The sequence below is a fragment of the Oryctolagus cuniculus genome, chromosome 10 (assembly GCF_964237555.1).
Source record: "Oryctolagus cuniculus chromosome 10, mOryCun1.1, whole genome shotgun sequence".
In the NCBI taxonomy this organism is placed as follows: domain Eukaryota; kingdom Metazoa; phylum Chordata; class Mammalia; order Lagomorpha; family Leporidae; genus Oryctolagus; species Oryctolagus cuniculus.
In genome coordinates this window covers 64,183,097-64,196,915 of record NC_091441.1, presented here as the reverse complement: position 1 = coordinate 64,196,915, position 13,819 = coordinate 64,183,097, and the positions used below count along the sequence as shown (strand labels likewise).

The following is a 13,819-nucleotide window of genomic DNA, read 5'->3' as shown; positions in this document are numbered from 1 at the left end:
CTGGGTGGCAGTGGTGCTTGGAAAGGACAATGCTAACTGCTGTCACCATCACAGGTGTTTGGGGCTTCCTGGCTTGAGATCACTGTATTGGCTGGGTCCCACACCTGCTCAGTACACAGAATCACCAGAATTGTCTCAGCTGAAATAAAAAGCCAGTATCCTATCATGGATACTATGGTTGGCATTATTGCCAATATCATGGTGATTTCTAGTAAGCTAAACCCAGGCAACTTCTGTCTTTGAGGTTTCTCCTTATGAAGATGAGCCTTGCCATCCTTGTGACTGTGACCCTGTGGGCTCCCTCAGTTCTGTCTGTGTGAAGGATGATCTCCATTCTGATTTACACAATGGTAAGTACTTGATTTATTTTTGTGCTTTCAATTGATTTTTTTTGTTGGTGGAAAATGTATATTTAGTGGAACATTACCATTGTAGTGATAGGATTCTTTATTGATTCTTTATTTACCAAATATTTATCAGGTACCTACTATGTACCAGGGAGTTTCAATAGAATTGAGGAATATGTATTTGCACAGGATGGTCAAGGTCGCTGCTCACAGGTAGACACTAACCAAACAAATGCATGAGTGATATAATGCCAGGTGTCGGTAGTACAGTAGGCATAAAGGAAAAATAGGAAGCATGATTGGAGAGGGAGAGACGGGGTGAGGAGGTGACCATGTTGGCCTGATGAAATGACATTTGAGCAGATAAGAAGTAAGGCTCAGTTTAAAGCCCTGTGTGCAACACAGTCAATAGCAATTGGTCTGGTTAGCTCTTAGAAGGCACACAGAGTTTCTGCATATGTCATCTTACAAAGCACACAAATCATCTGGTTAACTTTGTAAATATCAGTGTTCTTTGCATAAAACTGGACACGGACTTGTAAATAGCAGAGTGTCCTGAATAGGTCACATCTGTTCAGGGACTCCCGCAGCCCCAGCAGTCTCGGCCATGGGCAGGGAAAGTGGATGTTGACCAGCAGGGTCAGGTGTGCAGCCCTGGGGCCTGCCAGGAATGCAGAGGGAAAACTGAACACCTGAGTCAATTCTGTGCACCCAGTTCTGGGAGGATGATGAGGACAGTGGTGGCGTGGTGGTGGTGGTGACAATTGTCCTGATGGGGCTCATTTGAAAATCTATCACTTAAGCTTTTCAGTCATAGCAGATAGAAATTACTTAACCCATTTTACAGACAAGGAACCTGTAGCTCAGGACAGTAAAGTAATTTGGCCGAGGTCATACAATGGGAAAGTTTCAGAGCTGGTATGAAAAGTAAAGACACCTGTTGCCCATCACCATTTGTCTCTGTGCTTTTATTAACTTCTTCGGAAGGCAGAGTGGTGGAGAGACAGCCAGGGTGGGGAGAGAAAGAGCGAGAGCGAGAGCGAGAGAGAGAGAGAGAGAGAGATCTTCCATCTGCTGGTTTACTCTTCAAATGGCCACAATGGCTGGGACTGGATCAAGTCAAAGCCAGAGACCTAGAACTCCATCCATGTTTCCCACATGGGTGACAGGGGTCCAAGTACTTGGGCTGTCTTTTGCTGCTCTCCCATGCACATGAGCAGGGAGCTGGATTGGAAGTGGAGCAGCTGGAATGCAAACCAGCACTGAGATACGGAATGCTGGCATCACAAACAGTGGTTTAACCCCCTGTGTCGTGATGCTGGTCCTTCTGTGCCTTTTTGTTGTTGTTGTTAAGCTTTTATCATTTATTACCATACAGCTCTCCTATTTAAAGCATACAATTCCATATACTCATTGATGTGACCCTCACCGCAATCTAACAGTAGGACATTCTCATCATCCCATAAACAAACTCATTTCCCGTTAGTGGTCACTCCCTGTCTCTCTCCCCTTCCACTCCCGAGCCCTAGACAACCAGTTATCTACTGCCTTTCTTTAGAGTTGCTCGTATTGACCATTACAAGTAAATGGAACCATATACTATGCAGAGTTTTGTGTGGTGGCAGGCCTTTTCCACGTGGTGTATGTTTCCAGGTCCGTCTCTGTTGCAGCATGAGTCAGCAAGCCATTCCTTTTTATTGCTGAGTCACCTTTCCGGGTGTGCGTCTACCCCTTGCACAGGTCTGTTCATCAATTGATGGACGTTGGGGTTGTTTCTGACTTTTGGCTGTTGTGAGTAGCACTGCTGTAAATCCTCATGGACAGATATTATTGTGGATGTATGTTTTCATTTTTCCTGGCATTTTCTTAGACATGGGGCAGCTGGATTGTGTGAGATATGTCAAACTTTTTCTAAAACCACTGAATTGTTTCACCTTTCCATCAAGTTCTGTGGACTTTATCTCCCTCCCTCTCTCTCTCTTTTGTTCCTTAAACCAGGTTTTGGCAAATGACAGCCCAGGGCCCAGATCTGTGCACTGGCTGTTTTTGTGAATAAAGTTTTATTGGCATCGAGCTGTGGCCATTTGCTTGTGCGCTCTCTGTGCTGTGTTTGGGCAATGGCAGCTGGTCTGAGATGCTTGGGCCTGAAAACCTAGGAGATGCACTTGCCGGCCCTTTATGGGAAAACGTTCCCTGACCCCTGCTTTCAGCCTCTTGCAGCTTGCTGTCGGGTCACTGTCGCTGTGTTCTCTCCAGGGAAATGGCCGGGGCAGTGTGCCTGTAAGGAAGGCTACGCGGGAGACAAATGTGATCGCTGCCAGTTTGGCTATAAGGGCTACCCCAGCTGCGTCCGCTGTGAATGCAGCCCGGCTGGCAGCGTGAATGACGACCCCTGCGCAGAGCCATGTCTCTGCAAGGTGAGTGTGCAGAGCAGAGATGCTCCCAGTTGCCTTGGGAGTTCTCTGAGACACGTGGGTGCCCATGAGCTCAGGTGATCAGTTCTCACGCAAGGCAGGAAGGTTCCACTCCCCTCGGCTCCCTGCCGGGAAGCAGGGCATGTCACAGGGAGTCGGCTGCCTTGGATGTCCTTGGACCTCCACGGGCACCTGGTTTTCTCTCTTGGTACCTCTTGGCGGCGGCCTTCCGCTCCAAGGCATTCCTGAGCCTTGCGGGATGAAGCAAACCCTGCATCCCGTTTCACAGGCCTTGGCTTCATTCTTCTGCAATGCACTTTTCCAGCTCTGTGTTTGCAAGAGTTCCAGGTGCCAATTCAAGGCAGACGCGTTCATTTGGATTCTCTTAAAAAAGGAATCAAGCGATAACAAGCAATTTGTGAATGGAGTAGCCGCCAGAGTTTTCATTGGGCCGTGTGATGGCAGTAGCAACCTCCCCATAATCCGTGGCATTTCCTGCCGCACCCTGCGTCGTTAAATCACACATCAGCAGAGTCTGAGACCTGTGTGGTTTGTGCTCAAAAAGAATCTCAAGAGTTGATGGGTAGGATGCACAATTGTACAGCCCTCTTCAGACTTTAAAATGGTTGTAATATCAGCAAAAATTGGAAGATTTAAACCAGAACGGAACAAGCTGTTTAAATGTTATGACCCGGCTCCAAGAGCACCAGCCCTGTTGTCGGCAGCACTAGCAAACCATGTTTATTTCACACTCTCTGATCTGTTCTGTCTTCGCAAGGCTTCGTGTGTGCGTTGAGCCTCCGTGGGTCACCAAATGCCTCGGCGTGCTGCTTCCCCAAAGCAATCTTTTCCCTCACTTGCAGGACAATGTCGAAGGGAAAGACTGCGACCGTTGCAAACCGGGATTCTACAACTTAAAGGAGAGAGACCCGCAGGGCTGCACCGAGTGCTTCTGCTTTGGCGTCTCCGATGTCTGCGACAGCCTGGCGTGGCCTGTTGGGCAGGTGGGAGGCGCCAGCCTGGAGTGGGATTGAAGAAGCGGCTCCTCTCACACCAGCTCTCTCTGAGCTGTGTGACCAAAGCCACGAGGCTGACTTGCCTGAGTCCCTCTTGTCCTTGTGGGATGACATTGTCGTGGATCAAGGCAGCCGGTTCCTAAGAGTGCTTCTAAATGTTCTATGTCAGGTGTCCGCTTCCATGTGCCTTTCCCTCTCAAAGTAGCAGGGTGGCATGGTGTGTGTACGTTTCTTCCATGAGGAAGTACATGGCTGGGGAAGGCCACTCTCACCTCCCTTTCCACCCCTAGGACCTGGGCGCATGTGACTGTGTCAGCTCAGAGAAGTGGCAGGGGCGGGATGGAATGTGCTCCAGTGACCAGGGCGGGAACAAGTGGCTGGGGATTCTGAGGTCAGGCAGGGTGTTTTAGGTACAGGGAGATAGGGGGGGTGGACTGAGTGGGGGGCCAAGGCAGGAAGTTAGGGAGGAGCTGTCCAACACAAGGCTTATACACTGATGATGGCAGAGAACACTGCCTGCCACCCTGGGGAGAAGACTTGTCACCTCCATGCAGGTGACAGATTGGGAGTAATAGGAGCTGCAGACTGTCGTCCATTTTCAGGGGAAAGCAGGAGGTGACAGAGAAGGGAGAGTGAGAGTTAGCAAAAGGCAGTTTGTTCAGTGCCTTCCCAGGTTGAACATCCGCTTTCTGATATACCTGGGACCAGACCTGTTTCAGACTTGGGATTTCCAAAGACTTGTGAATATGTGCATATGGAGAATGAGGTGTCTTGGGGAGGGGACCTAAGTCTAAACACACCATTCGTGTGTGTTTCCTACACGCCTTGTTCACATGGCCTGAAGGCAAGCGGATACCCTCGTTGTAGTGCACCTGCGTGGTGCCTGCCACCCATCACGTGAGTCAGCTGTGGAATTTTCCACTTGTGGGGTCATGTCAGTGCTGCAAATCTTTCCAGATCCGGAACATCTCAGATCGGGGGCTTATTAAGTTCTTTGATTTCTTAAATCTACAGAATCTATCCATGGGCTTTCTTTGGGGTTTGGGGTTTGCTGGACTTGCCCTCAGGTGTCTCCAGTCCTTTGGCGAGTGGAAGGGCCACAGGACGTGGAGTTCAACAATAACAGTGTGTTATGTGATAGCATCATTCCTGGCTTTCTGCATCTGGCTTTTCAGTGTGAACGTGTTCGCGTGGACTGGGGGAAGTCCCATATGATTTCTATTTCATCTTACAAACTTTTTGAATTTCATTTTTAAGGTGAAGGATATGTCTGGGTGGCTGGTCACAGACTTGATCAGTCCCAGTAAGATCCGCTCCCAGCAGGATGGGCTGGGCGGGCGGCATCAGGTCAGCATCAACAACACCATGGTCCTGAAGAGGCTGGCGCCACAGTACTACTGGTCAGCGCCTGAGGCCTACCTCGGAAATAAGGTACGTCCTGCCTGGTGACCTGGGAGCGCATCAAAGCCTGCTGCTGGCATTTGCAGTAGCCTCACCTGCCACTTGGGGGTGTGCGAGAGCATTTTGTAACCTTTGACTTTGCCTCTGCTGCACGAGATCTTGGCTGTGGACAGTCAAGGGCATCACTCGAATTTGAGCTTCTGTTCTTTGTGGCCCAGTTCCTTATGCCATGTGTTCTGTGAAGTCTGGCCCTCTTCTCCGTGACACACTTTCTGCTTGCCTTCTCTGAGTCCCTGGGTCACGCAGGCCTCCATGGAGTGGTAACCACAGCCATGCTCCATAGACTTGGCTTGGAGCCCCAGGGCTCCGTGGAGGGCCTGGCTCATGGCAGCTGCTCAGGGAAGGTTCCTCCTGCCAATGGGGCTGTTGTGCTGTTCCCTCGGTTTGGGGATCAGGACAGGTTGTTAATTACAGAAAATTCACATGTAGGGACAGATAGGATACTTTGTTTTCTATTTTAACAAAAATGTAGGCGATGATTCCTCAATGTGTAAAGTTGGTTTCTAGGACTGATGGTCTCTTCAACTTGGTGTTCCCAGTCCCCTTCTCCAGATCCTTGCCTGGGGGACCGTGTCTCAACACTGCAGCTCCCCAGTCGCCTCGGCCGGGCTGGGGCTTGTTTTGAAGGCGTGGTGTATTTTCAGAGCAGAGCACGCTCACATCAGGGTGCATCACCATTTAACTGAATGGCTGTCTCTTAATTTTGTAACTTGTCTTTTACTTTTTTCCAAAGTACCTCTTTTTGAAAATGCTAATTTTTCCAGCAAATTCTAATCCTAGATCTGTTTATAATGGTGCCACATTGAATTCTGAACATTCTATTGTCACACACCCATCGGAAAGAAAATCTCTATTTTATATGAAAGGATACCTGATTAGGAATTCGGACTTTCAGTCCTTCCTTGGACTAGCAGAAAAACTCGTTCCTTGTTCTCTTGCAAGCAGAGCAATGAAATCAAAATGCTGAGGTTGTCTTCCTGAATCAAAGTCCTCATCTCCTAAAATATTCAGGTGAAATAAGCGCCCATGGTGTGACCAACAGAAGTCTATAGGAACGTATTTACCTTGCGGGCTCTAAAAAGGAACACATGTTTTTTCTCCTGTGCATTTCATTGATGCCCTGCCTGCCTTTGGTGGTAGCAGTTAAGCAAAGGGTCCACCGGATATGCCCACGGACTGCTTGCTTCCAGACGGAGCCTAATGGCCACTTCCTCTTGTAGGGACAGTGATTGTTATTATATTCCCATCCGGTGTTCATTCTGCCTTAACCATTTCAGCTGACTGCTTTCGGCGGGTTCCTGAAATACACAGTCTCTTACGATATTCCCGTGGAGGCCATGGACAGTGACCTCATGTCTCACGCTGACGTCATCATTAAGGTAATTTCCCATGGCATTGCTTTCGCCTCAGAGCTTAAGGCTTGAAGAGGTGAGGTTAGTTTTGTGATCAAAAGTGGCTTGGGCGAGGCTGACCCCATGAGGTGGGCAAGGCCAGGGTGGCCCTTCAGCAGTGCTCGGCTTCTCTAGGCCCTGTCCAGGCCGCGTGAGTGTGGGCCCGTTTCTGGAGTTGCCTCTGGACGGCATGTGCTGCTTTTCCCGTCATCTCCAGGGTGCGCCCGCCTTTCCATGTTGAAAAGGGAGATGCTTTCTCACTCTGACCTTGAAGCTACTCTTCCACCTTGTCAGTCCTTGTATTCTCCATGATACCTTGCCTCCTCGGATGAGGGGATTAGGCAGTGTGTGGCTGTGTGGGTGCAGATCATTGCCATTGTGGTTCTAATCCCCATCCCTATTGGTGCATCCTCACTTCCCACAAAAACGCCCAGCTCAGGCTCACCCAGAGGGATGCCCAGGTGTGGCCCGTTTGGGTTCCAGTGTGTTGTGTTGTCTCATCGGGAGCCGTGTGCACCTGCTTTTGCAGCCTGTGGCAGGGAGAGCGCTGCTGTTAACAGCAATTCTGTGAAAGTTGGAGGCTCGTTCACTGTATGTGCTTTGTCTACTCCTGCCTTAAATGAAAGGGTAGGGATGTCACATGGGCGGCGTTGATGATAACTGCGGGCTCCTACGTGACTGGACCCCAGCGAAGTGGACTCTTGCCTTATTAACACAGTGAAACACCTTTTCACTGACAACTGTGGACCAAGAGTTTCATGCATCGCTGCCTGTTTGCTGTGAAAACCTAACCAGGTTGCTGGATTCCAATGTAATGTCACTTTTTGACAGCTCAATGGAATGACAGGCATATTTCATCTTGTTTTCAAATGTTAGGGGAATGGACTCACTGTCAGCACACAGGCGGAGGGCCTGTCACTGCAGCCCTACGAAGAGTACTTCAACGTGGTGAGACTGGTGCCCGAGAACTTCCGAGATTTTAATAACAAAAGGGAGATCGATCGTGACCAGCTGATGACCGTCCTGGCCAATGTGACACATCTCCTGATCAGGGCCAACTACAATTCTGCCAAAACAGCTCTTTACAGGTACGTGCTTGGAAGGGAAGAACTGGCTATGAAAGAATGCCACTCGTGTCCTCAGTGTGATGCATTTGAAGCTGAATATATTTACGTGTACTTTGGTTATTTCAAGGTCATAGTTAAAGGAACTGGATGTGTCTTGAAAACTGCTTTGATGCATATACGTTTACTGCAGATATAAAAATATCTTTCCAAGATGAGTATTTCTAGTAGGAGACAGATTGTGTTAGCATGAGACACTTCGAAGGGGGTTTCTGAGAAAAACCTAATGAATTAGCAGTTATCTGGATCTTGTTATATCTGGTTCTTATCCTCCTGATATTAATGGTCTTAGGATTTACACAGTCTATACGTCCATGCTTGGCCATTTTCTTACTTTGGGGCGGTCAGTTTCTAGCTCTACCTGGCAAAGCCTTAAGTGGGATGCAGCTAAGGCAAACATAGTCGGCCAGGGTCGAGGTGCAGCAGGTGAATGAAGCTGCTTCTTGTGACTCCTGCATCCCCTGGCTGAGTGCCAGTTTGAATCCCAGATGCTCTGTTTCCTATCCAGCTCCCTGCTAGTGTGTCTGGGAAGGCAGCAGGATGATAGCCCAAGTACTTGGGCCCTGGCCTCCTATGTGGGGACCCAGATGGAGTTTCTGGTTCCTGGCTCTGGCCATTGTGACCATTTGAGGAATGGGAATGAGCAGATGGAAGATCTCTGTTTCTCTCTCTCTTTGCTCTCTGTCTCTCCCTGTCTTCTGTCACTCTGCCTTTCAAACAAATAAATAAATCAGTCTTTAAAAGAAAATAAAGCAAGTGTGGTGTGATAGCTTGAAGGATAATCTCTGCATTTGTGATGAGATGGTTTCCTACTGGCTTCAGCTCTGAAGAGGTAACCTCGGACCCTGGCACCACGGTCCGTGGGCAACAGTGCATTTTTGCACCGACGTGGAGGGCTTTCCACACAAAGGCAATGGCTCCCCGCAAGCAGATTGCTGGAAAAGCATTGCTTATTGATAAAAATCTCATCACCGTGTTGCTTGTATTCCAACTACGAGGAACCGTCTTCCCCAGGATGTGAGCAGCTGTTTGCAAGTGTGTGTGTCCTGCAATGACCCCCCTCTGTTTGTAGGTTGGATTCTGTCTCTCTGGACACGGCGAGCCCGAATGCCATCGACCTGGCGGTAGCCACGGACGTGGAACATTGTGAATGTCCCCAGGGCTACACAGGCACCTCCTGTGAGGTACTGCTCCTCCTCTCTTCCTGCCGTCTTCCCTTCCTTCTGTGCTCTGAAGGTGACGTAATGCACGTTGGAGATTTAACTTTGGAATGCCCAAGTTCAGCTCACACTTTTTTAGGCTATAGGAATATTGGCAGTCACGTTCTTTGAAGAAATCGATGCCTCTGCCAAGGCTGGGCTGGGGCACTTGGAAACACCTGACTTTGTGCTGCTCCATTGCTTAGTCACTACGAAGCATGTCATACCTGTCCCACATTTTGCATTTCTAAAGATGATTAAACTTGGTTATAATTGAACGTTTACACATCACCTGCCCATGACCAAGATTTACTTATTTTAAGGATTTATTTATTTATAAGTCAGTTAGAGAGACAGATGGACAGATACACATACACACAGACACACACACAGAATCTTTGATCCACTGGCTCATTCCCCAAGTAGCCATAATGGCCAGGACTGAGCAGGGCCGAATCCAGGAGCCAGGAGCTTCATCCGGGTCTCCCACATGGGTGGCAGGAGCCCAAATACCTGGGTTATCCTCTCTTGCTTTCCCAGACCATTAACAGGAGCTGGATCAGAAGCGGAGCAGTGGATACAAATCGGCACCCTTATGGGATGCCAGCATCTCAGGGGTTAGCTTGACCGGCTATGCCACAGCACCAACCCAAGCCAGGTCCATTTTTAGAGACATTTTGTGAACGTTGGCCATCTTCCCACAGGAAGTCCAGTTGGCCCTCCACATCTGCTGGTGCGTTCGTGGATCAGAAATATTTGAGGGGAAAATTGTGTCTGTCGTGAACATGTACAGACTTTCTGTTCCTTGTCATTTTCCCCTAAACAATACAGTATAACAACCGTTTTCCTAACATTTACTTTTATTAGGCATCACAGGTAACCTGGAATGGTTTAAAGTACTTGGGGTGTTGTGCGTTTGCTCAGTGCGGGCACTACAGCATTTGCATAAATAACTTGAGCATCCATGGATTTTGGTATCTGCAGGAGTCCTGGAACCAATCCCTCTGCAGATCCTGAGGGATGGCTGCATGGGAAAACGCACATGCAGTTATCAGTGAAAATGATCTGTTGGTGAAAATATGTGGAAACTATTTGGTCAGAAGTACTCATGAGAACTGTCTCCCACAGAGAAGTCCCTGTGCCTTTGGCACTGTTCTAAGCTCTTCCTGTACAGTAGCCCATTTAATCCTGACAACAGCTGTGGTAGCAGGCACTCCAGACGCTTTCTGTTCTGAAGGTGAGGAAACTGAACAGTGAGAGTGAGTAACCTGACCACTGCCATGTTAGAACCAAATTCAGTTCCCCAAACACATGCAGAGGTTGAAAGCTCCCAGATTCTTAGGCTGGTGATTAGTAGGTTCATGTGGATCATTGATGGACTGACTCGATCTAATGATGGCATCCAGGAGGTGGGCTGAGTAGGAGTCTCTAGTCATGGGGGGGGGGTACCTCCAGTTCTGTCACAAGGGTCGGTCATACAAGTGCACCAGCTTCCTGTGTCTCTCTCCTTCCTGGCTCGCCACGAGATTGTTCCTGCACACCTGTTGTGCCATTGCCAGCCTCCATCAGATGCCAGGCTGCCTGATCTTGGCTGTGAAGCTCCAAACCATGAGCTAAAAAGGCCCTCTCTTCAGACATAACTTCTGTCAAGTGTTTTAGTGAAGTAATGGACAGCTGACTAACACACCCCACAGCTGGGAAGTGGACACATGGGGATTTGAACGTCATCATCCAGTTCACCACATGGGACCCTGCCTCCCACATGATGGTCATGGACATCTGTCATTGGCCCTTATTTCTTGGCAATCAATTTAAAAAGTAAAAAAATTTAGCCTATATTTTGTTTAATGAATTGTTATCACCCATAAAACTTTGCAATAAATAAAGTCAGACTAATGTCTTGATGTAGATATTTAATTAAATGCTTCCATTTTAGTGATTTTGAAGGGTTCTTTGTTTTTGCTATTTTAGAACCAGTTAAGTTTCCTTAGGCCTTAAACAACTATTTTCAGGGCTGGAAAATGTTTGTAGGTCCGGAGGATTGTGTGCATAGTGTTTAATGGGTCAAGACCCCAAGGTCACCTCAATATCTGGAATGTGAGAATAGGAGAGCAGGTGTGGCCGGCGCCGTGGCTCAATAGGCTAATCCTCCACCTTGCGGCGCCGGCACACCGGGTTCTAGTCCCGGTCGGGGCACCGGATTCTGTCCCGGTTGCCCCTCTTCCAGGCCAGCTTTCTGCTGTGGCCAGGGAGTGCAGTGGAGGATGGCCCAAGTGCTTGGGCCCTGCACCCCATGGGAGACCAGGAGAAGCACCTGGCTCCTGGCTTCGGATCAGCGCGGTGTGCCGGCCACAGCGCACTGGCCGCGGCGGCCATTGGAGGGTGAACCAACAGCAAAAAGGAAGATTTTTCTCTCTGTCTCTCTCTCTCATTGTCCACTCTGCCTGTAAAAAAAAAAAAAAAAAAAAAAAAAAAAAAAAAAAAAGGAGAGCAGGTGTATGGAGCAGCGAAATCTGGGCAGCAGAAGCCAGACTGGGAGGGGCACCAGTGAGCAGCCGCTTCCCAGGGCGCTCTGAGTGCGTGGGATTCTTGGAGGGAAATGGGGTGAAAGTGCAGGACTGATGGTGCAGGCAAACGCAGGTCAGCACAGTCCTCCCTCAGTGTTCATGGGAGGCTGATTCCAGAACCTTCTGCAGACACTGAAACCCAAGGATGCTTTAAGTCCCTTTTATAAAATGATGCAATGTTTGCTTAACCCACACACGTGCTCCCTTGTATTTTAAATCTCTAGATTCCTTGTAATACCTAGTGCAATATAAGTACTGTGTAAATAGTAGTTATACTTATTGTTTAGGGAATAATGACAAGAACGAAAGTCTATGTTTTCAGTGTAAATGCAATTTTTCTTTCAAACATTTCCAACTTACAAGTGCAGATTGTGGATCCAATAGTGACTGTACACATTTTCAAGTATTTTTGTTAAGCACAACAGCTCATTCTTTGATCAAACCCCGACTTAGAAGCTGACTTGAAGAATGAGCAGCTACAGGTAGGGAATGGAATTCTCTCAGCACTGTAAGTGCCATGCAGGTGTCTGGGCAGGTGCCTGCTCCATGCCCACCTGCACAGCAGCCCCCGTCCCAGCACTGCTTGGTGGAGGTCCTGGGGACTCTCACAGCGTATGCAAATTATATTTGTATAATCAAAATGCTCTTAGCAATTCTTGTAAGAATAAAGACCACATTCAGGCCCCCTCCTCCCATGCCCCCGTGAGGGTGTGCTGGCTTCAAATTAGTCATTCCCAAGTCTGCTCTCTGGAACCCTTGGCAGCTCACTGTGGACATGGCCTTGGCAGCACGCACACCTGACGATGAATGCTTCCAAGGCACACTGGGCATGGTGCTTCCTGTGCCCCACGTTCCCTGTCTGTAAGGAGAGGGGCTGCTTCTCAGTGTTGTCATGAGGATTCGATGGATTAGTGTGTGGGGGTGGCATCCTAGAATGCTCATATTCTCTCTCCAGACATGGCCCACAGAAAGCATGTCGGCCACTGTTACCTTTGCTCAATTAAAACTGAAGCAGTGGGGCTGGCGCTGTGGCTCATGGTTAATCCTCCACCTGCAGCGCCGGCATCCCATATGGGCGCCGTGTTCTAGTCCCAGTGCTCCTCTTCCAGGCCAGCTCTCTGCTGTGGCCTGGGAAGGCAGTGGAGGATGGCCCAGGTGCTTGGGCCCTGCACCCACATGGGAGACCAGGAAAAGCACCTGGCTCCTGGCTTTGGATCGGCGCAGCACTGGCCGTGGCGGCCATTTGGGGAGTGAACCAACGGAAGGGAAACCTTTCTCTCTGTCTCTGTCTCTCACTGTCTATAACTCTACCTGTCAAATAAATTAAAAAAAAAAACAACTGAAGCCGTTTGATACAGATCTGTAGTTGAATACTTTCTTGGCAACCTCTAACAAATTGTAGGCAAAGGAAGAAATATTAATTCAAGAGGGTAAAAAAAAAATCCCCTTTACTGAAACACTAGTTAAATGGCCAGGACACTGCCATGGAATACCATGAAGATGTGTGTCAAGCCTTTATAAATTAATTCATTTGCTATTCATTGCTGTGTGTATGCTTCTGCCTTTAAAAAGGTCTCTGAGTAAAGAAATGGAATCAGTGATGGTTGCCTAGCGCAGTAAGTTTACTGAAAAACAAAGACTGGTACGCTTACCAGGGGTGAAGTTTATGGCTTGTAGATGATACTTTGATAAAGACATTTAAAGCAAAAAAAAAAAAAAAAAAAAAAAACAAAAAACTCGCATTTCTCTGCTCATGGGAAATGGAGTGCTTTATTGTTCAGAATTATTAGCAAATGATGACCTGCGTCCTGCACGAGGTTGCGTCCACCAGCACAGTCACTCACCCTTCTTTTGCAGTCTTGCCTCTCTGGCTACTATCGTGTGGATGGAATCCTCTTCGGCGGCATTTGTCAGCCCTGTGAGTGCCATGGCCATGCGGCCGAGTGTGATGTTCATGGCGTTTGCTTGGTGAGTTTATTACTGAAACCATGAGGGCTCCCTCCTGCCTGCCCAGAGCCACTGTGAGTGCAGAAGTGATTTGCAAAAATGCTTCATCCACAGAATAGCCCTGCCCTTGTAGACTCTAAAGTTCACTTGCAGATTTAAGTTCACGTCTTGGGACATTTCCCGTGATAGAAGTTGAGCATCCCTAGTCCGAAAATTGGAAATCCAAAATGCTGCACCACCTGGAACTTTTGGAGTGTCGACGTGATTCCATAAGTGGCAAATTCCACACCTGACCTCATCAGGACAGGTCACAGTCAAAACACAGGTGCACTGAAGATAGTGTGAAATGACCT

General features: G+C 48.4%; 1 protein-coding gene across 1 annotated transcript in view; it reads left to right on the top strand.

The window, feature by feature from the left end:
• The window catches only part of LAMA1 (laminin subunit alpha 1), a 179,446-nt gene that overhangs the window by 75,419 nt on the left and 90,208 nt on the right, over positions 1-13,819 (top strand). Inside the window, exons 9-16 of the mRNA XM_051851430.2 lie at positions 245-350; positions 2,604-2,764; positions 3,625-3,765; positions 5,035-5,208; positions 6,516-6,617; positions 7,506-7,717; positions 8,826-8,937; positions 13,377-13,487. Of these exons, the coding sequence (XP_051707390.2) occupies positions 245-350; positions 2,604-2,764; positions 3,625-3,765; positions 5,035-5,208; positions 6,516-6,617; positions 7,506-7,717; positions 8,826-8,937; positions 13,377-13,487 (1,119 nt within the window). The remainder of the gene's footprint in view (positions 1-244; positions 351-2,603; positions 2,765-3,624; positions 3,766-5,034; positions 5,209-6,515; positions 6,618-7,505; positions 7,718-8,825; positions 8,938-13,376; positions 13,488-13,819) is intronic.